At 38.7% G+C, this 24,001-nt stretch overlaps 1 protein-coding gene across 2 annotated transcripts; it reads left to right on the forward strand.

Moving 5' to 3' along the window:
• Window positions 1-1,858: 1,858 nt before the first annotated feature.
• On the forward strand, window positions 1,859-23,157 carry LOC111339966 (uncharacterized). Of its 2 annotated transcripts, none has more exons than XM_022946712.2 (10): window positions 1,859-2,067; window positions 6,549-6,881; window positions 11,755-12,694; window positions 13,268-13,384; window positions 13,925-14,341; window positions 14,843-15,052; window positions 15,776-15,928; window positions 19,304-19,423; window positions 19,928-20,972; window positions 22,433-23,157. In XM_022946712.2, the coding sequence occupies exons 1-10, from the start codon at window positions 1,954-1,956 to the stop codon at window positions 23,064-23,066; spliced, it is 4,083 nt and encodes a 1,360-aa protein (XP_022802447.2). In that variant the 5' UTR covers window positions 1,859-1,953; the 3' UTR covers window positions 23,067-23,157. The 2 variants fall into 2 exon arrangements, with proteins under 2 accessions (XP_022802447.2, XP_088601284.1); XM_088745158.1 differs by lacking the exon at window positions 1,859-2,067 and adding an exon at window positions 4,956-4,979.
• Window positions 23,158-24,001: the final 844 nt, after the last annotated feature.

Here is a 24,001-nt window from a genome sequence, read left to right on the forward strand (position 1 = left end):
CATTCTTCTTTAAACTCGGTCGTGGGGCAAGATGGCGGCCGATTTTCCGTATTTTGACTGGGCATAGAAAATTAAAGATTTGAGCAAATTAAAAAATTTTCACACAGAAATACTCCAAAAAATAAGCTTATTTCGTTAAGCGAAAAAAAAATTTTGGGTCTAGGTGCACTTTAAGTTATGGCATTATTGAGCTTCTCGTGAACGGGTATTTGGCTTCTGACTGGTTAATCTGTGAGTGACTCTGTAGTTTAGAGGATACTCCTAAAGGTGCACTAATTTTGTTTTCTGATCACAAACATTTGATCCAGTAAAGCATTTTATAAGTTTTACGGATTTTTTTTGTGCCGCAGACGTTCATACAAAAGAGCTTCTGCCAAAATCAATAGACCCCATGTGACCTGACTTCTCGCAGTAAGTACGTAGTACGGAACGTTTCATTGTACCTGCAACCCTTTTCCAAGAAGGGTTTTGCCTAGAGAAACGTGACTAGTTGGTTTACAGATACACTTAGCACTAAATTACATCATGGGGCGAAGTCACTTTTGTTTGGAGTGAAGTAACTTTTATTGTGGAGTGATGTAACTTAGTTGGAGCGAACTGACGTGAAGCGATCTAACCATGGAGCTAAGTGACCGGATATCAATGAGATAGATGATAGGGACATCCGTCTACCCTGGATTCAGTTTTTTCGTATATACAAAAGGTTTTATGGCGCCTAATCTCTTTTTCCAGTATAATTTGAATATATCAACAAAGTTGAAATGGTAAATTGGCCACCGTTACGATTATAGCTTTTATAATCGTAACGGTGGCCAATTTACCATTTCAACTTTGTTGATATATTCAATTTATTTCGTTACCCCCACTGACGCAGCCCCAAACAGTTTCTTTAGAAACTATCAGCCTCTTTTTCCAGTAGTTCATGACCACATTTGACTGCCATGTGCAACTCACATATCGCTATTTTCTGTATTCAGATGTGCACATGTATGGTGGCGTAGTATCTCGTGATGATTGTTTCCCATTAGAACGGCTCAATTTTTGTTTGAGGACCTTAAGAGGATTTAAGATGTACTAATTTTGACTCAGTTTTGAGCGTTGTGTCTAAAGCGAAATGTTACGAAATACGAGACAAACTTCATTGTTTAATCACGGTGAGGCACCCTTAATCAGATGTTGACAGAGTTTGGACATTATATCGCTGGAAAGCATGTGTGAAAGCATATATCATCAAAAACAATATTCTCTTGTTTGAAATTTAGTCGCTGAAAATACCCCCCCCCCCCCCCCGATACGTAATAAAAAAAATGTGGACCGTATTTCCTCGAATAAGCTCCTACGCCACGCTCCTCTAATATGCGTCCCCCACCCCCCCCCCCCCCCCGAATAAGCGGCAACCCTTTTCTCCATGATCACTAGAGTTTGGTCCACTTGCGTCTTGCACACCCGCCCGCCTCTCTGGGGGGAAACCGTCCACGGTGGGCCCCAATACTAAATATTGTCAAACAAAAGCCCCCATCACTTCCCCCACCCCCCCCCCACCCCAATTTCCTCCCATACTTTCTTCAAAGGCAAGGGAAACCTGTTGCCATTGCTACTTGATTCATATATACGTCCTTTTTTTCTAAGCCTTAACCAAAGCGGAATCAGTTCAGGAGAAGACTGTCCTTCCCGTTGAGTAACAGAGTTCCTTCATGTGCATCATCTGTTCTTTTAATTTTGTTCTGCGAGTGGCAAATTATGCCTTTTTTTTGTTTGGTTTTGGTTTTTTTTTTTTTACTTCAAAGCTGTTAATTGGTGGAGCGCCGTTAAAAAGAACAATGAGCTGTCTCAGGTGGGAATAAATTAATAGGTAAATTATTATAAACACCACGGTTAAGACTATGGCAACCGCTTGCTCAACAATCGTTCGAGGAAGGAACAGGATAAACTTCGCGTTGAGTTGGATTTCTCATGGCAATATGGCATGAATTGTTTGGTGGTAGGATGTTTTCACTTCTTAGTCAAGGATATGGCACATATGATGGAAAAGCTAAAAAAGACGCTCAAGAAACCCGCGAACACAAGGTAAACCGTTCAGTCACTGATCATTTGTATGCAGTTTGTGTTGTTCCATCGCGCGGGCCACCAGATCTTCTAAATACGAGGCTTCAGTGATGTTTATGTTTTCATTTTGTGGTCAGTAACATATCAGTGGCTTTTTGAATTTTGACCAGAAAGAGTTTTGGTTATGATACAGCTTTCACGCTTGAAAGCCCTGCTATCTTTTGCCGCATTCTGATCAGCAAATTAATCCCTCCTGCTAGTGTCCCTTAATTGATATAATCCTACAAAGTTACGCTAGTGTGATGTTCAGCCAAGGGTAAGGGTCCCTATTGGCAAGTTTATTTTATACTTTAATCAGTTATCATACATAAAGTTGTCTGAACGTTAGAGAAAAAGAAATCTCACCGACACTCAAAGCTGTTGTAGAATTGTTGTTTGTTAACACCTTACTCTCCAAAAAGTCACTTGATTTCTGATTCCACTCGTGCTTGGGATTCTGTAGGAGTTTTAGTAGAGGCGCCGCAAATATGTATTCTGCGGAATATAATATTGAAGGCACGTATGTTGTTTCAGAATACACACGAATGATGAATGGGACAGGAGCGATGGAATATCTTTTCCAGCAACGAGTAATCGTGATCACTTAAGTCAGAAGCAAACGTGTCTTTCTTCGATACCGAACTCATAACTGCCTTTTGTCGTGGCACCAAAATTATAGTGATATAATTTACGAAATAAATTCAGCATAATCCCAACCGTTTTGAAAACTTAGTACTTAGACATATATAGATGTACGAAAAGACTGTATACAGACATTTCTCCTTTTTACCATCAGGTATATATGCTTTCACTTTACATTTACCGTTTTTATTTAATGAATCACCCTGGGTAATTATTAAATTTATGGACCTTGTGAGGGGGTGCCTTTTGAGGAGGGCTGTTATCTGAGGCTGGGAACTTATTAAATTTTCACTATTTACAGGGAGTAGTAAGTTTATTTTGCAACAAGACACTATCTAAAAGCAAAACGTGAAGAATTGTGCCATATAGACTGTGGATAATACCAATAAGTAATGACAAGTGACAAAATGTGACGATATGCCATGGACAATAAATTTAGAGATTGTGAGTCATTGAAGAAATGTTAATCCTGTTGTACAAAACAATTTTTTTTTTTGGGGGGGGGGGGGGGCTTATTTACTTTTATTACATAAATTAGGGTGTTTTACAAGGATTTCCAGCCTTGTGAAAAGCTGTATAACCACACATATGTAAAATAACAATCATTTTTCATGTGTGGTTGATATTGCCAATCAGCTGCTGACATATCACTTGCCTTTTGCACTGCACTGTCAGGTTGATAAATGATCATGGCAAAGCCTTCATCATTCTCAATCCAAGGTTGTTTTTCAAAATTTTTTCACATCATGGCTGCTCACAATACTGAATAATTTGTATCATTTCTGTACAGTGATGTTTCAAATGTCTTAGAAGTGGAATTAAACCAAAATACTAAAAGAAGGACTGAAAGCTTTGTGACTTCAGTAATGGCATTTCTTGCAGCTGAGAGTGAAAAATGACAACTGCAAGATTTTCCAAAGGCCAACTTTGACTGTGTACCTGAGGAGGTTCTTTCTGTCAATAGGGAAACATTGGTAACAGAGAATTTTGTGAACTGCAATTTACACCCATTGAGGACACTTGCAGAAACATTCCATATCTACACACCCCCATGTAATATTCTCTGTCTCCTGCCTACAGGGTAGGGACTTATTTGAGGTGGGCTCTTATTTGAGGGTGGGCACTATAATCAAATAAGCACAGGAACTAATAAAATCATAACTTTGATTCAATGAAAAAACATACTGGAGATTTACCATTAACCTTCTGCATACTATATGTAAAAATTAAGCACAGTATTTTCTTTTGTGGTCAGTTGGTTTATTCTTTGTGACTTCTTTTCATAAGCTCTCAGATGAATGGTTTTCAATTGTGACAAAGAACTTCTCTATTAAAATACCCATTAAAAGTGAATACATGGAATTGTGACATTTGGAATGAATAAGTTTGATTCATGGTCTCTTAACTAATGAATGGGGAAAAATTTTCTCAAACAGATTTTTTAGTGAATGGTGCTTTAAATGGGGGTTATCAAATCTTTGGTAAAGTTTGCTGTGGAAAATATGCAACCATTTTAAAGGTATCACAAGGAAACCATTATCATAATGATTGATAATTTTATACCCATAAAGTTTACCTTTCCTGGAATAGTGTCAATCCTTTTGATTGTAAGAAGTTCTCTGCTAATCATTAGGGACCTTACGCAATCAGGACAAGGAAGACTTCGATTAAAAAATGAATTTCTACTCCTAGTTAGAATTTCAAAAAATGGTTGCAGGAGCTTACTGTCTTATACGGCACCACAGCTCAACTTCAGCATGACGTATAAAAGTAGCGTTGAGTTCCAAATGGAAATTAAAATAATTTGCCATCGCGGTTTCGGTTCGCAGATGATGCAAATTTTGGCGATTTCACGTTGTTGTTTTGCATAGGACGGCTAAGAAATGTACAAAGTTTCAAAATGCACATGCTGAGCTATTGTTCTGCCAATTAGATTTCTTGTTTTTCCATGTCCTCGTTGCCGTCGCCGTCATGGTTGCGTAAGGTCCCTATTAAACGGTGTAATGTGTTGGAATTTAATGTAGAGAGTATGTCTCTTTAAGGTACAACAGAAGGAAAACTAGTGTTTTCATTCAAACTGAAATAGCTTGGAAATTAGTCGTGCCCCATAAAAGAGAACATTTTCTTAAGTCTTAATCAACACTGATTTCAGATATTTAATTCATTTTTATAATAATTTTGACCATTTAACAAAATGGGACCTTTTCTTTAAAGGTGAGAAGTTGTACAAGATAAGTTATTTGATGTTACATGTAAGTCAACACTTTGTTTTCGATCAGAACATGTTCTACATGAACTTAAAATGTTTGTTTGGGATTTGTATTTTAACACTTCATTTTTTTTCGATAATTTTTTAACTTTTAAGTGGCCCTTTTGAGCAAGGTTTTCAATGTAGACATTTGGTCTCAAAAAGTAAGAAAAAGTACAACGATTCCAGACACACCTTTTAGGTTCATTATATTTCTGACATCTTCTCCAAAAATCATAGAAAAGGACTGAATAGCGGCCAAGAACAAACTCAGGCCAAAACGCTGTACAAGAAAAAGCAGTGTTGCAGGTCGTCATGTGTTTGTGTACATAAAAACTTTTCCATTTCCCTCCTGTGAGGGCTGTTAGCCAATCATTGGAGCATTAAGCCATCAATTTCATTAACAGTGCTATGCATGTTGGTGGTGATCTGTGCCAGAATAGAGATGGTGGACACAATTTGTAAGGAGTAAGGATGTTGAGAAGATCAAGTTTGAATACATGATTGGATAAATCTGTAGCTTTTTGTATGATATGGAATTCTCTTTAACCAGTAAGGGACAATACCATAAAAGATGGGGAAAAGGGTCAGTCAAAGGAAGGAGAGTTAAAAGACAGAACAGAGTATTTCAATGATCATGGCTAACAGCGCAATATTATTATTATAAGTGAAATGAGGGTCTGTAGGTGAGATTTTTGGCCAACTAATGCCTTTAGCAACTTTGATTGAAAGACTCTCACTGGCCACTGCATCCATTGAATGTAAAAAGGACCCCTACACTATGAGTCAACAATGTTCCTGCTCCGATGTAAATTGCAAAAATTTAATTTTCTTTTTCCGGCATCAGCAAGAGATACTGGTATGTATATATGCACGATCCTTCGCAGTAAAGCACTATTTGAGCAATAGTGAAAATCAGACCTGAAAAAAGATTTCAGGCCTGTACGGGATTCGAACCACTGACCTCTGTGATTCTAGTGCAGTGCTCTACCAATTGAGCTAACAAGCCAACTGGGAGCAGGCCATCAAATTAATTCGACATAAACCCGTAGATGATAAATCAAACAACAACAAACATATGAAACATATGTATGAACTGCGGTTATGAAACGTATATATGCACGATCCTTCCCAGTAAAGCACTATTTGAGCAATAGTGAAAATCAGACCTGAAAAAAGATTTCAGGCCTGTACGGGATTCGAACCACTGACCTCTGCGATACTAGTGCAGTGCTTTTGTTGCTTTAGGACATTGACAGCTTGATAGAGTTACACTTGAATTGCAAGAACAATTTCTCTAGCTTTTGAAAGTTAAAAAAAACTGTACAAAACTCTTCAGTATGTCATTGTAATTCAATAAATTGGTTTTGTAATCGTTAATTAGGTGATGAGAAGAAGTTGACTTGAAGTTCTGTCATAATCTTGCACCTTCCATTCTATTCTCAATGATTTTTTACTTTATATCTTCTGAACTAAAAAATAAGCCAAAATGAAATTTCAGAAATAAATAGATCTTCATTTTCTTTACTAGAACTGAAAATTATTATTTATTTCCCTTCCATGATGCCTAAAGGAGTACTTCTCTCTGGAGGATCTTCACCTACCACCAATTGGATCTAACTACCAAGCCCTGGCCCAAAGAGATACTGGTGAATATTACTCAGGACCAAGATATGAAAGCAAGCCTTTTACACTACCAAAAGTGGAAGACACAAGGCACAATCTAAGAAATGTTCCAAAAACATACACCACTAGAAAAGGAGCATTGCTTCTGTATGCTGAGGATTTCTTTATACCAGGATCGCCAAAACCAAGAAAGCGCAGACGGAAGTTTAAAAAGCAGCCAACCATCAAGCTCAAAACAATTGGTGATTTGAGGAATTCCATATTGGACTACAGGAATGGGGTATGTCACACCCTTTTCTGGTTTATAGTTTTTCTTACTGATGGCAGACACCAATTTGAGGGCTCCTGGTTAGATATGGCCTTGATATCAATTGGCCTTCTGATAAGTTATTACAAACAAATTGTTTAATAGTGCTCAGCAGTAAGTTGTGACAGAAGTTAAACCAAATTGAATTTTGAAATTAACTTTTAACATCTTTGTGTCTCCTTATTTATGTGTGACATTATCTACCATCATCAAAGGGCCATTTAAACAACTAGACTGTTGACACATCTCTGAGCCTGCTCTAAGATCAAAGCATAGACACTATGGTTTTTCTACTGAACCAGTCTTCTTGGCATATGAAACATTAAAATTTTTTTTACAGTCATATTGAATAAGCAAAATTTTGACCAGCAGGTAATAAACAAGTCATGATTATGATTGTGGCATGAGCACCCTCAAGTTAGCCTGAAAAACTTAAGGCTATGATGGAACTCAAACTAGTACCTCCCACATATTAAAATCTAATTTAGCTCATTTATCTGTGACCATGTTCCTTTATGGAAACCAAAAAGGATATGAATTTTGTCTTGCTTCTAACATGTGGCTTTGTGGCTTAGTTGGTAGTAGCACCCAACTGAATTGAATCCCATTGGGGCATGATTTTTTCAGGATTGTTTTTCTGCCATTACTTTAATTGCAGCACACTTGTGAATATGATTATTATCTTCACTAGTACAATTTTGGGTTTGGTAAGATAAGTCACTAATCTTCATTTTAGTCCTTGGACTACATGAGTCATTTTCCATTTATGGGCATGATGATGATGATGATATTAAGAGCAAATGTGCCCAAAAATTGAACATTTTTTTCAAAATATGGTGGCAACAGCCAAAAATCGATTCTGCTCACATTATCAAGTTAGGTTGCCCTAAGAGTGAAACAAACCACTGCATACTTCGCTCCGACGAAGGGCTAATGCTCGAAACGTCAGCTTTTGTAATCATTAGGGTGGCTAATTTACCATTTCAACTTTGTTGATATATCCAAATTACACTGCATACTTCGTTTCGCTGAATATCGATTTATTTTCGAGAGAATCGATAACAACTGAATTCCACCAAAATTTGGCTTTTGAGGCTCAAAATTTCAGACACATCTCAGAGGGTCGCATCAAGAAATGAAAAAACCTGGAAAGTACCAAATCTTGAAAAACAACATCAAAACATATGTTGATTGCAGGTTGACCATTTATTTACACAATCTAATTGAATTTACCCGACCTACTTCCAACTAGATTAAAAATAGGTCAAAAGTAGCCCGTGATTTAACTATGTGCTATACAAAATAATGAACTGGAAATCTGGATTTCGGAAGACGGAAGGTAGTTCTTTGGATCTCCAAGGGATTTTTTGTGGAAATGATTCAGGGCAATTTAAACAAATTTTAAAGTTGGATAAAATGCGTCGATTCGACGGTGTCGTCAATTAGTCGAAAATGTACATAAAACTATACTCACGCAAACTTAATTTTTTCACATTTTACGTCCACTACTGCTTATTTAACATAATATGCTCTTACCTTCCACGTTTCTGAGGATTGCAGTCCTGAAATTGTTGCATCTCCCTCACAATAGCGATATTACTTGGAAGGATAGTGAATGCCTCCTAATAGTGATTGTTCACAAAGTGTATCTCGGGGTTTTTGATATGAGGTTTCTCTATTCCCATTTTTTTGAAAAAGAAGGCCTATAATTACTTCACATAAGAGGTCTTTGCTTAAATGTTAGTCTTTAACCGAACCACGAACGAAATGTAAGCAAAATTTTGCTGGTTCAGAAATGTGTTTCTCGTGGGCAGAACAATGCCTATTAATTTAAAATGAGATCTACTGAAATCGACAACTTCGCTAAAACAGAACATTGTACTGTGAAACACGTGGCTTCAGGAACTTAGGTCTTGTTTTAATACGAAACATTTCATGATTAAATGTATCATATTAAGTAACTGTATCATGGTATTTTATCATGGTATTTTATCATGGTCATTTATCATGGTATGACAAATACAACATTTGTGAAATCGCGTGCCAGTCCAAATTGTCAAAGTTTTCCGTTGGAATCCTACGGGAGATCTGCACTGCGCTTGAAGTAGATGTTTCTTCAATAACCTGGCAAGCGGAAGCAGCCCTATATATATTTTGCAAGAATTGGTTGAAACTTGTGGTTGTAAAAGTATGGACTAAATATCCAATGCAAACCTTAATAAACTCCCCGCCTGCAAAAAGACCCACACCCTGTTGGCAAATCTAACGGATTACTAGGGAAGTGTTTTTTAGGCCGTCTATAAGAAGTCATTTACTTCTTAAATTTAATTAACTTGGAAGGAAAGATTAAGCACATCATGGGCCGGTTTTTTTACTCTTTTTTGATAGCAAAATATAAATGTTAGCTTTTACGTAGTGGCCGGCATGAAAATTCTGTTCTGATCAGACAACAGGCCTTTAATGTGTCTTTGCACATCATCTACACTTTATAATATATTACCATGCAATTCATTGATGGCTTAGAACCCAACCGTATTTGAGGGGGATAAATGACTTCTTACTTGGCTAGCTTCTTCGACAAGAGTACCAAATAACTTACTAGTTGGGTTGATTCTTTCAAAGCTATTGTTTCAAATATATGTTGTGGTTCAATTTTATCCTTGGTTTAAATTTTATTTTCCATTGTTTTAAAAAAAAAAAAAAAAAAAAAGAAGTCTTTTTATAGGATTACACAATTACTGGTGAACCAGTAGTTTCCATTGTGGTCCTTGCAAACAAATGAAACAAATGGTCTAAATTGAACATAACATCATTAAGAACATCATTAAGAACCCCAACTGGCCGGAGGCAAACCAGTTGGCTATTTACAAGCGTGGCCAAGGATCTGAACTTGGGGCTACCGTGAAACAAATCCAGTGGTCAGGGTGGGACTCGAACTCAGGAGCAGCGGATTACGAGTCGGACACTCTAACCACTCAGCCACACTGCCTCCTTTCAACCATATTATCATACATTACCATAACCAAAAACAATAGAAAATAAAATTTAAACCAAGGATAAAATTGAACCACAACATATACAATTAATGCTTGACAAACATGTATTTTACTTTAAGTCCTTAGGCATACCAACCTACACTCGAGTCTGTTGTATCAGCTGGTGCAGTTATTACTCTAGGTTTTTCATGAGTTTTGGGATATGCAGAATGAATAGTTTTAGTACCAGACATGAGCTTTTGAAACCATTGCCATGCAGTAATGGATGAAAGTTAGTATGAGAATGCACTACTAGCGGCACAAGTAACTTAACAAGGCATGGTTGGCTCTTGGAAAGAAGTAAATACACAATTTTCAGTACAGGTTGTGGTTTTCCAGTTTTAACTCTAATACAGCTTCTTTGAAACAGAGTTAATCTGTTTGAAATAAACAAGTATTCCAACACTGCATTTTTCTCTAATGGCACATCTGAAGTGATGGGCTATGCCATTGGCAGATCTTTCGCTCTTTTTGACCTAACAGGAGCTTTATCCACCTTAAACATATGATTTAAGAAATAAAATGATACATTTTTAAAATCATGAACGAAGTTAGATGATTGTTTACTCCTGTTTCATTTATTTAAAACAAGACCTAAGTTCCCGAAGCCACGTGTTTCACAGTACAGTGTTCTGTTTTAATTGCGAAGTTGCGGATTTCAGTAGATCTCATTTTGAATTAAATAATGTTGTTCTGCCCACAAGAAACACATTTCTGAACCAGCAAAATTCTGCTTACATTTGGTTTGTGGTTAGGTCAAAGACTAACATTTAAATAAGCAAAGATATCTTATGTGAAGTAATTATAGCCTCTTTTTCAACGAAATGGGAATAGAGTAACCTCAAATCAAAAACCCTGAGATACACTTTGTGAACAATCGTTAATAGGAGGCATTGACTATCCTTCCAAGTAATATTGCTATTGTGAGGGAGATGCAACAATTTCAGGACTGCAATCCACAGAAACATTGGAGGTAAGAGTATATTATGTTAAATAAGCAGTAGATTGGACGTAAAATGTGAAAAAATTGAGTTTGCATGAGTATGTGTACCTTTTCGACTAATTGATGACACCGTCAAAGCAGTGCATTTTATCCAACTTTAAAATTTGATTAAATCACCCTGAATCATTCCCCCAAAAATCCTTCGGAGATCCAAGAGAACTACAGCTTCCACCTTCCAAAACCCAGATTTCCGGTTAATTATTTTTTATAGCACATAGTTAAATTACAGGCTACTTCTGACCTATTTTTAATCTAGTTGGAAGTAGGTCAGATAAATTCAATTAGATTGTGTAAATAAATGGTCAAGAATTGCTCAAATTACAATCAACATAATTATGTTTTGATGTTGTTTTTCAAGATTTGGTACTTTTTATTGATCCAGGTTTTTTCATTTTGTGACGCGATGCTCCAAGATGTGTCTGAAATTTTGAGCCCCAAAAGCCACATTTTGGCGGTATTCAGTTATCGATTTTCTCAAAAATAAATCGATATTCAGCCAAACGAAGAACTACTTCACTTTGAAATATGGGCAAAATTGAATTTTCAGCTGTTGCCACCAAATGTTTGACTGTTGGTAACGTTCACTCTTAATGGTTAGGGTTATAGTGAGTGTCTTATTATTAGTTAGTATGTCTTATTATTGATACTTAACTTCATTGTTACTTTATAAATTGACTCCTGCATGAGCTCTTTACTTCGTACCAATTCTACCACAGCCTAGGGGTTGTCTGTATCAGATCAATTCTACTGGTTGATTGTTAAAAGTTTCCCAAGCAACACCTTGATTTTTTGCTTTGCTGTCATTTAGGGTGATCCCCTGTTTCTTGCACTTCTTGAGAAAAGGGTGAGTGGCCACAAAGAGCAATCAGTAAGACCAGGCTTTTCACCAAAACGTTACATTGCTACTCTTGGAAATTCACTAGAAGAGGACACTTGGAATCGTTTAGCAGCAACAGGATCATTTAAGGACCCCTCTTTGTTGACTCATGTCCCACAAAGGACTCCCATGCATGGTGAAGCTGTTTGTAGTCTTTTTCCAGGGAAACCACAACCTTATAGCACAATGTCACTACCTCCTATTTCTCCATCAAGTTCAATGCTTGAAAGCTCCTTTCATTTTTATAAGAATGGAATGTCAACTGGTGCTGCATCAATGATCTCTTTAAACAGTGAAAGCGAAGAATATGCACCATCCTCAAGGGCTTTAAGTCCAGCAGAATCACTGAATGATCGTCTGTCAGAGGTTGAGTTCCTACCCCAAAGAAAAGACCAATATACACAGTTAAACTCCACACAAAAAGAGAATCTTTTATCTCAACTTTTGCTTCAAAGAACTTTAGAGTCAATGAATTCTGATTTGTCAGACCTCCAAGGATGGGTAACAAATTATCCAGAAACTGGGGGAGGAATGGAAAAGGATCCTGTCTCTGTAGCAACATTGTCAAAAAGTAAAGCCAAACACAGAGGAAGCCTGAAATCAGGGTCTTTGTCTTCCATACCACGTTTGCCACCCATACAGTCTGCAGGTGCTCGACCATCAACACCAATTGAATTTAAAGAAGAAGAATCACCTTTGCCAGAAACATCAGTGGAACAAACTATTCATCAACAACTAGATATTACCACTGAAAAAGATGGAGCTAATGACATTGTTGATCCTAGTTCTGTCCATTTGGATTTAAGTTCCTTCCTAGCCGATGAAAGTACTCCTTTTGTTAATCAGGGAGACCTTCAAGGAAGATCCCAAAGTGAGTAACAAGTAATTAAGTCAGGTTTTCAGGAGCTATTATCTTGTTGTAAGCTGACCAATAGTTAACTTTTATTGATTAAAAAATGCTGATTAAATTTGAGAAGATTAATGCCTTGTACTTGAACTTACCATGCATACCATGGGATCCAACATACAGTAGATCTCACTAACTTGTGCTCCGAAGGGAAACAAAAACTGGTTTGAATTTTATGTCCTCAGAATTTTTCCCTCCAAATATAAATTTCCAAATTGGACAGCATATATTCCTATTACACATTCAAATTGTTGGCTTGAGGAATTTTTTTCCCTGCTGGTGCTCAGCAATCCTGTTTTACCTAAAATTTTATCATTCACTTTTTCAAGTCAAATGTTATTTTCCAGTAATGAGACGTGACCTTAAATGTAAAGTATTGTGTTTTGTGCTCAGTTATGGAATGTTCTGGATTATTATACTAATTTTTCCTTCTCTAGAAGAATATTTCATCTTAGTTGACAAATACATGTACTATTTAGTGTAACCATTAAGTTAAATGCATTATAATTTCCAGCCCTATCCTCTCATGTCTTTTAGGTGATGGGGATATAAATTATTCTGAAGAAACTACAGCAGATATTAAGGATAATATGAAACATGTAGACCAGACTGATAATGCCAATCAATCAGTGACCAGTAGGAAAAGCAGTGAAGGTACTCCTCAAATTTTTTATTCCTCCCTTTATTTTCAGTTTTTTAGAAAGAACTACATATACCAATACTGGACAAAAAAATATAACAATATCAATAGTACAAGTGAACAAAAAAACCACCAATGGTGCAAAACTGTATATTTATCAATTTATCTTTTGCTCTAAGGAGTATTTAACTGAATCATGCAAACTTTTGCAATGTAGCATCAGGAGTTTCTGGATTTGACAAGGAAAGTGAAGCATACTGCTTTATGGAAAATTACACGTACAACTGTTGTATTGGACTTTGATAAACTGCTAGATTCTCCTTCCAAAATTTCTTGGATTTCTTCATAACACAGAGAGAGGAAGATACTGCATCAAAACTCTCCTGTCAGAAGAGATCAGCTGGTAACTTCTCCGTGCATTACATTGTATAAACACATTACGTAGTATTGTGAATACTCAGAGGGGGTGCCTCGATGTGAGACAGAATCTAAGAAAGAATTCAGTCACAGCTGAAGTGTGACAACTAGAATAGAGAATTATATCTAAATCCTAGGTACCATCTCAGAATCAGTAACACCCAGTGACCCTGGGATTGAAGGAAAACCAAACAGACAGAGAGAGAATTCTGGCTGTGAAAATTCAGTGGAAGATCAAGTGACAATAACAAATGATGTGATCGCACTTGATGACATTGTACTGAGTGAAGACACTATCTTTGATAGAAGGCTAAGTACTCAAGAAGAAGAGATTAAACGTGATCATAAACAGACATTAGAAAATGTGGACCAAACAGAAGAACATACAGGTGATGACAGTCAGCCACAGGTGCAGAATATGGAGAGGGCCGAGTTAGATCATACACATACAGAAGCTGGTGAGAAGGATGAAGGAATTGGAATTGATGAAGGTGTTGTTGACAGGGGTGAAAAAATGGGAGTTGCAGATGACGATTTGGCAATTACTGATAAAGGTAATCTTAATTATTATACAGGGAAACATATCCAGTTTCAGTATTAAATTTACCTTTGGTAGGAAAGTAAATTTATACATAATCATTGCACTGGGTTTAAATTTGCAAGAAAATGGCAGATCTTCTCATCGTTTTCTATGATTTATGAAGGAATTCAGTGAAACGGCGAGCAAAACAGGTACTGCCTTTCTTGAAGGTTGAATGGTGCAGTTAAAGGTACCCTGTCACTTTTCAACTGCGATGAATCAATGTGGACGTTAAATTGAATGTTCACGTATGTTAAATTGGTAGCAATGGGCGCAATCAATTGAATTGTACTTTACCAGAATACTAAGCTAGGATTTGTCGTGAATATGGCTCAAGTAAGGTGCACAAGTGTAAGTCCTATGTAGTTTTACCACCCCTGCTGAACCCAGCCTCTGGTCACTTCTTCCTTTCTGCTATCCCAGAGTTTGCGTTTCATATTTATGTAGTAAGATGTGGAAATATATTATTTTTTAGGCATCCAAGCCAGCCAGGAGAGCAACTCATTGCCACCAGTTGAACCTCCTCCACCGCTAAGCTTGGGGGAACTTCAGGAGGAGGCTCGAACTGTGGCCAGTAAAGTTCTTAGTCGTCCACAATCAGGAATGGTATTCATGGAGGACATAAAGGCTGCCATTGCAATGTGGGCTGATCGCCTAACGCACCTTTTAGGACCCCCTCGACGAGGTATATGACAAATTTGTCAATATTTTGTGAAGAAAGATTTAAAACATTTGTGTCTGGTGCAAGACAAGGAGAAAAAATTTAAGACCCTAACGATTTTTTTCCTTTTGCACTCTTTTAGTATTGATGCTTTCCAATTTTTATCTTTGAAGCCAGCAATCCTTACCACTTCAAAGTTGAATTCAATTTAGCTCAACATCTGAGGTCATTTTACAAATGTGAATGCCATTTTTCCTGGATTGAGAAAAGACAGTTTACGACGACCTCCATATAACTTTCCTAAGCCTGTCAATCACAATTATTGAAACAGAGTTGTAAAGTGAGATAACCTTTTAAAATACAAATATGTGAGTGGCTGTGGTAAGGATATATTATCTGTCCATTATGTTTACTGCAAGTTCAATGTAGATCTTGTGACGAAGAAACTCTTTAGTGTTGTTAATGCCGTATGTATCTCATCATTAAATTTATAGATTTACCCCACCGTCTTTGTAATTCATATTGCATCGACTATAACCTACCGCTAATGTGAAATGGCAGGCACGGGGGCTTGAATTTGTTCTTTGTTCTGTCTTTGCTCTCTGTTATTTTTCTATCTTTTTATCTCTCTGATCTTTCCTGGTCCTCGACTGCAACGCTTGAATTGACCAGAAAAACTGTTGTCATTTCTCTTTATCCAGCACATACAGGTGTTTTAAGTAAGGTGTTTGTTATCGCTTCTTTCAGCGACGCGTGTGAGCTCTGCCAACCATCAAAGACAGCATTCAACACACCTGACTGCAAAGGAAGGCTCACTTCGCCTTGTAAGGCATCGCAAGTTAAGCAGATCGGCAGGTCCTTCACCTGCAGCTCTACGAGAGGCACTTAGGATTTCCGGAGGTAAGCAAATTGACAACTTTCCCTTACCTTAAATTGGCTCAAAGCAGTTAGCAGCCTTTGTATTTTTATATAGATAGGAAGTTTACGATCAGTGCAACAAAACAAATTTGAACGCTTCAGAACCGTAGCTGGAGATCTTTGAGTACGCTGTAGGAAAAAGTTAAATTAACGTCTTGAAATCTGGAGAACACTTCACCCCTCCCCGCCCCGCGCCGAACATGCGTAATTCGTAAAGCAGCGAAATTTCTTATGTCAATCCACAGGGGGCCCAAGTTCTTTTGAGAGGATAATATTATAAAGCTTTATATTGGAGTTTGGGCTCAGAACAAAAACAACACAAGCATCGCTATCTAAAGGTTAGAATTTAATTGCTGTATTATATTCGGAGTTACAGAGCGGAGCCCAAACTCCCATACAAAGCTGAATAACTTTTGTCCTCTCCGAGAGAGCTTGTACCACCTGTTGGTCGTTATTAGTGATTCATATCGTCCAGAAAAGTTAGCTTCATTTTCTTGTCTTTAGTATTGCTATTTATTTATTTACCACTTTAAGTCCTCACTCTCAACAGAACATTACGGACTGCTACCCACCCATCCCACCCCAGGGAGGACATCCATCATACAGTGATCTCGTGCGTGGGAAATTAACGTCTCCTACCCCTAACCCTGCAGGAGACGGGGCTTACGGTTTATTCGTCCTTATCCGTGAAGACTAGAATGTCTAACCATTTCCTGAAATCATAGAAAGGTAGCACATTCTCCAGTAATTTTAAGACCTTGAGTGTTGGTCCATCCGGGGCTCGAACCCTCGACCTCCCGCTCAACAATCCAGCGCTCTATCCATTGAGCTAACCGGGAGGCGGTTAAGAACACTCCGTCAACATATTGAGTCAACTTGTTGACTCTTTACACCCCAACATCAGTATTCCTATTCTCCATACTGTTCTCGATACATTTTCTGAGGCGCTGACAAGAATTTCTTCAACAATCAAGAGCGTGGTGAAATTAGATGCTGTTCACTCTTAAGGGCTTAAAGGGTTTATAAAGCAGCTATAATTTGCCAATTTTCTTCTTCGAATACCTAGTTGTATATGTGCACGATCCTTCGCAGTAAAGCACTATTTAAGCAATAGTGAAAATCAGACCTGAAATAAATTTCAGGCCTGTACGGGATTCGAACCACTGACCTCTGCGATACTAGTGCAGCGCTCTACCAATTGAGCTAACAAGCCAACTGGGAGCAGGCCATCAAATTAATTCGACATAAACCCGTAGATGATAAATCAAACAACAAATATATATGAAATACATAAAGATGAACTGCGGTTATGAAACGTATATGTGCACGATCCTTCGCAGTAAAGCACTATTTAAGCAATAGTGAAAATCAGACCTGAAATAAATTTCAGGCCTGTACGGGATTCGAACCACTGACCTCTGCGATACTAGTGCAGCGCTCTACCAATTGAGCTAAGAAGCCAACTGGGAGCAGGCCATCAAATTAATTCGACATAAACCCGTAGATCAAACAACAAATATATATGAAATACATATAGATGAACTGCGGTTATGAAACGTATATGTGCACGATCCTTCGCAGTAAAGCACTATTTAAGCAATAGTGAAAATCAGACCTGAAATAAATTTCAGGCCTGTACGGGATTCGAACCACTGAGGTCAGTGGTTCGAATCCCGTACAGGCCTGAAATTTATTTCAGGTCTGATTTTCACTATTGCTTAAATAGTGCTTTACTGCGAAGGATCGTGCACATATACGTTTCATAACCGCAGTTCATCTATATGTATTTCATATATATTTGTTAATACCTAGTTGGTTCGATTTGTATAACCATTTGGGATGACGATCAGGTGGTCAAGTTATAACTGTGGGTAACATTTAAATAGTTAAGCGAGGATAACTGTGCAAACGATCATAATTAGTCATAACTAGTCAACTTGTGCTGTGAAGCATGTCACTTCAGGTGTCCTAGCGAATTTGGACCACCCTAGATTTGGACCCCCCGGTCCAAATCCGCTAGTGGATATGGACTCCCCGGTTCAAATCTGCTAGCGAACATGGACCTCCCCGGTCCAAATTAGCGAACGGTTTTGGACCCCTCTCCGTGGAATTGGATCCCCCAACAAAACTGAACTCAGCTATATGGGAACTTGGAATCGAGCGCTTTTTGCCAAAAGTATATACCGCAAGCGAAAAATATGTGAAAACTATGCGAAAAATATGTGTGAAACTTTGATTGAAAGGATGCTCGATGCTCAACGATGCTCAACGATGCTCAAAGCGTAGATGTCACATTAATTGTTGTGATTGGTCCGTTGGTTCTTTTATATCCGCTAGTGGATATGGACCGAAACGAAAGCGAACAACGAGGTTTTTCACTATCTCCGCGATATCGAGTATCCGATCGAGTTTTCGAAAGATCAGAAAATTATTTTACGTGAGAAAGCCCAAAAATTCGTTCATAAAGATGGTGCGCTCTTTTTCATTGGCTAGAGAAACGGTCAGCCTAGATTTAGTTACCTTATATGATGCAAGTGATGCCTAACAGCCTCCCGGTTAGCTCAGTTGGTTAGAGCGCCGGATTGTGTTGTGTGGGAGGTCGAGGGTTCGTGCCCCGGCCGGACCAATACTGATGGTCTTAAAATAACTGAGGAGAATTTGCCACCTTTCTATAATATCAAGTAATGGATGGATATTCTAGTCTTCTCGGATAAGGAAGAATAAACCGTAGGCCCCGTCTCCTACAGGGTTAGGGGTAGGAGACGTTAATTTCCCGCGCACGAGATTACTGTGTGGTGGATGTCCTCCCCTAGGGTGGGATGGGTGGGCATTGTTGTAAGAATGGCCCTGAAAAGCCCTATAAGGGAGTTGTCAATTAACGTATGTATGTATGTATGTATGTATGTATGTATGTATGTATGTATGTATGTATGTAATGTATGTATGTATGTATGTATGTATGTAATGTATGTAATGTATGTATGTATGTATGTATGTATGTATGTATGTATGTATGTATGTATGTATGTATGTATGTATGTATGTATGTATGTATGTATGTATGTATGTATGTATGTATGTATGTATGTATGTATGTATGTATGTATGTATGTATGTATGTATGTATGTATGTATGTATGTATGTATGTATGTATGTATGTATGTATGTATGTATGTATGTATGTATGTAACAGGAAAATTTGGTAGGGGGGTCCAAATCTGCGAAGAGGCGTCCATATCCGCTAGCGGATTTGGGCCGGGGGGGCAAATCTGCGGGAGGGTTCAAATCCGCTGTGACACCGGCTCACCCACATGTTTGTTTGATACGCTGTAGATTACTGCGTTTTTATTTCTCAGGTGAAGTGATGGAAATAGAGGCTCTAAAAAACTTGCCACCAATCCCCAAACGATTGAGCAAGACTGGCCAGTCGCAGCCTCCTGGCCCAGATACCAATGTGTATAAATACTACGAAAAACGTGAGTTTATCATGTACGCTTACATAATAGCATGATTTCTCTACCCCATCATGTTACCAAAGAAGTAGTAACTTGAAAGTTATTTTTTTCCATGCGGGGGATCAAGGCGAGCAATCCCGAGCGGGCAAGATGGGCCCATTTGCTGCGCCGGAAGCGTCTCGGAACATAGGATTCACCCTAAAACTCTACAGTATCATCCCACAGCGAGGCTTTATTGTTAGTGTGAATTGACCTCGGGATTTTGAGGCGGGTATATTGTTCGGGTTTTCTATTCTTGGTTTTGCCTGCTTTAAAAAGCCTTTTTCTCAAATTAAGAGTCCTGTTAAATATCGTTTTGATGTTGTCTGTTGTTGCTCTTGTTTTTTGTCTGTTCTCGTTATTTTTACGAAATAAGTACAGGGAGATTTCAATTACGAAAATTGAAACGCTTTGGTATGAATGATATCTAAAATGGCTTCTCTGTGCTTCATTGCTGTATGTTAACTCAATTTCTCTCTTGTGCAGTCAAAGATGGATCCGCATCAACCAAGCGATCTGGTTCATCTAATACAGCTCAATCGATTCCCTGGGAACGGGTTTCTAATGCTGACGTGCAAGTTGACGTTTTCAGTTATGCTACTAAAGAAGAAGAGCCCAGCTTTCATAGAGTTTTGTTTAATGAAATCAATGACGAAGAATCAGATGACGAGAATAAAGAATTCAAAACAGCTTTGGATGCTGTTGTAACAGAAGTGAAACAGGAATATGCTTTGATCGAAGCAAAGTCAAGAATGGCGACGTCGTCCCCAAAGAAAGAGCAAAAGCCATTTCAGTTTCCCCGCCCAGCAGAATCTAAGCCGCCAGCTGGTATCCAAAACAAACAAACACAAAGACAAGTCAAAGGGAAAGCCAAGACAGTGACAGCTAAGAAACAACCCTTGGGAAAAAAGAAGGCAGGCAAGAAACCAACAAAACAACCATCTAAAGCCTCAAATAAAACTTCGAAAACAGGGAAAGGGAAAGAAGAGACACAGAAAAAAGATCAGCAGGAGAATCAAGAAAAAGTTAGTAACGCAACAGTAACGGAAGGAGAGAAGCCTGAACCTTTAAGAGTTGACTCAGAAACAGGTGAACATGAACTGGAAACATCACAAAGAACTGTCGTCTCGTCAGCTCTTTCATTTTCCAGAGCTTCCTCTAAAGCTTCCGATAAATTAAGCGAAAAGAAAACTTCAGATTCACCCTCAGAACCAAACACTACGCCGATTGTTGAGGTCCCTTTCCTGGCACCCAAAGCTCCTGAGCCTCAAGATATTCAACAGGAACCAGAACCGGAACCAGGAGGAGAGAGAACGCCCGAGCCAGAGGAGCAGAAACCCACACAGGAGTCAAGAGCAGCCAGAAGGGCGGCAGAACGAGCGGCCGCCGCAGAAAGAAGACGCCAAGATGTCGAACGCAAGAGAAGGGAGAGGGAAGAGGCCAAGAAAAGAGCAGCTGAGGAGGAGACTCGATTACAACAACTTAGGTTAGAGGCTGAAGAAGAAGTGAAGAAAAGGGAAGAAGAGCTTAGGTAAGGCTGTTGTCTGTATTCGAAGCATGTCTGCATTAATAGCCTCTTCTATGTAAGGGAGCAAGCATTTACGCAAGCACTAGGCCTTATTTCACTCACCTTGTTAAAAAAAATGTTTTTGTTTCTCGTATTTATGCTCTTACTTGTGCCTGTGTTCGTGCTTGTGCTTGGTGCATTTCGTGTGCGAATATGACGCCACTTTATTAGGGATGATTATTTCGAACCATGACAGACAGACAGCCGTGACAGTTCGTGACACTACAAGGACTTGCCGTGACACTATGGAAGACAGCAGAAAGTGATAAACATCTCACAATCATTTCAGGATTGTGCGCGATTTAAAACAGAAGTTTTCCTCGCAGAAATATCTTAATAGGTATGATTGTTCGATCATAAAACTTGAAGGAAAATTTGTTTCCTACCTTTAAATCAGCAAATTATGTATATCCTACGATATAATCTTTTCAGATCTTGCCGTATGTGACACTACCAAAAACGAAACACATCTCAAAATAATTTTACGATGGCATCCACCACAATTTGTTGGTTTGTAAAACGTTGAGGGAGGTTTTGAGATCTTCTGTGAATACAATTTCTCTTATTCTTTACAAGTCCCTTAGATTTGGACATTTCTACCGTACAACAACAGAAACCGGAGGAATTCGATAAGTGAAAGTGAAATTAAATCCCCTTGTGTCTCCCTAGTAAGAGCGTCTCATTTCACTCCAGTTTTTCGGTGGAAGAAAGACGCGATTTACACACGCCAATGCAGAAAACACACAAGCAGACTCCCACGACTCCACCACTCCACAACACACACTTGAATGCACTTAAAATTTAAGTTTTCGAGACGTTTAAACTGCAGAGGTGAATCTTCGAAGATTAATCGTCGTTGTAAACGAAAAATACTTTCCGTAAAATCTCTGAGTGGTTTTTAAGAGAAGATAGTCGCTATTGTCATTTACCTCGTGTGTGATTGCCATACCGGTACTGTTGTTAAATGAAAAGTGTACATGCGCTATCTTTCCTCTGTTTCAAAGTTTGCTTGAAAGCCTTTGAAGTTACCTTTACCATTACGTAAATGAAAATGTTTCGGTGAAGTCTTTCTCTTTAATTGAAATGACTTATGTTTCGTTTATCATCTACTCGCTGAAGAATCGTTCAGTTTATAGAGGATCTTCCCGTAATTAAACTCGTATTTGTAGCCCTAAATCGTCGGGTACTTAAGACAAGCATTTCGTTCAGTGTTAGAAAAAAATAAAAATATTATTCACTAGCCTATGTCGGTCCGTATTGGGAAAAACTGTGCCCTTTGTCTTGCGTACCACCCGAGGCCCTAGCCAAGACCTCTAGCAAAGTTTTCCCATTGCGGATCCCCCGCCAGTGAATAACAAATATGTATGGAAGTGAGTTTTGTTGTTGTTGTTCATTGTAATAAACTATAATTTGTCTTTTTGAAGGCGAAGACGTGAGGCAAAAGAAGAAGCAAAACGGCGGGAACAGGAAGAGGTGATGGAGCAAGAGCGACTAGCGAGTATTAAGGCTGAAAGAGAACGTCGCGCAAAGGAAGACTGGAAGAAACGACAACAACAGGTACTCGCACAGAGAAAACTCGAAGAGGAATTGCGTAAAGAACAAGAGAAAATAGAGGCCGAACTTGAAGCTGCACGGCTAAGGGAAGAAGAAGAGAGAATTAAAGCTATGGAGGAGTCAGAGAGGATAGCGTTCCTAGAGAAAATGCGTCAAGAGGAAGAAGAACTGAGACGGCGACTGGAAGAGCAGAGAAGAAAGGAAGAGCACGAAAGAAAGATTCGAGAAGAAGAGAGAAAACAACGAGAGGACGCTCTGGCGTTACTGCGGCAAAAGCAGCTACAAAGACATTTGTTTATAGCAGGAATTCTCAAAGAAAGTCACTACTTCTCATTGTCCCAACGATTAACGAAGGCGTTTACGTTTTCATACTTTGATCTTATTCCATGGAATCATTTACAGCATTTAAAACCGCCGCCGTCCCCAGTCCGAGACCTTCTTCACTCGGTAAGAGACAATATTCCTCCGACAATACTGGAAGAAGACGAAGAGACGGAAGATTAACATATCGGTAATTATTAGTCCTCAAGGTAGTGTTAATAACAAAGAAATTTGTGAAGTTATAGGTATTGAAATTGAATTTTTGAAAGCTTCATTGACCATGTCTGTTCATTGCGTTTAATCGAAGATCAAATGTAACGATTACAATAGATGGTAAAGAAGAATTATGTCCCTGAACCATTTTGTCGTCATATCCGCCACGTAATGTATATTGAAATTTACTACTCACCGCGGTTTTAGAATCCAGAATCCTAACCTTTCGAAAGCTGTCTTCAAAAGTGCTTAAACTTCGACTATAATGGCCGCCATTTGGATAACAACTACGATCGGCAGTAACCGAATCGTGGGTTTCATAAGCACCTGATAAACAGTTGCTGCCGTCTTCTTTCTGAGGTGAGGCAACGCCGTAGGTATGTTTACTAGTTCCTTGGCAATATTCAAAATGGCGGTGTCCGAAGTCGAATTTGCACATTCAAAGACAATTTTGCACCGATCATGGAAATTGGGCCCCTTGCCTTTATGCGTAGGCACCGATTTTGAAAGGTGACACAGTAAAATCTGACTTCGATGGCGATTCGCGGTAAGAGAGGGCACACGTCTGATCAAGTCGCAAATGTATGACTTGTCCGATCTTCGATCTTATCAACTGCGGCTGACGGCGAAGACCGTTAACTCAGCATCGTGATTTTCGCTCATCGCTACGATGTAAGATGGCCAGGTGTGTTACCGGTGTCAGCAGATTTAAACCGTACCCCCCGCCCCCCCCCGCGCGGATTTGGTTCCCCGGTCCAAATCCGCCAGCAGATATGGACCCCTCTTCGCAGATTTCGACCCCCCTACCAAATTTTCCTGTTAGGCATCATTTGCATCAAATAAGGTAACTACATCTAGGCTGAGCGTTTCTCTAGCCAATGAAAAAGAGCGTTCCATCTTTATGA

The sequence above is a fragment of the Stylophora pistillata genome, chromosome 14 (assembly GCF_964205215.1).
Source record: "Stylophora pistillata chromosome 14, jaStyPist1.2, whole genome shotgun sequence".
NCBI lineage: Eukaryota > Metazoa > Cnidaria > Anthozoa > Scleractinia > Pocilloporidae > Stylophora > Stylophora pistillata.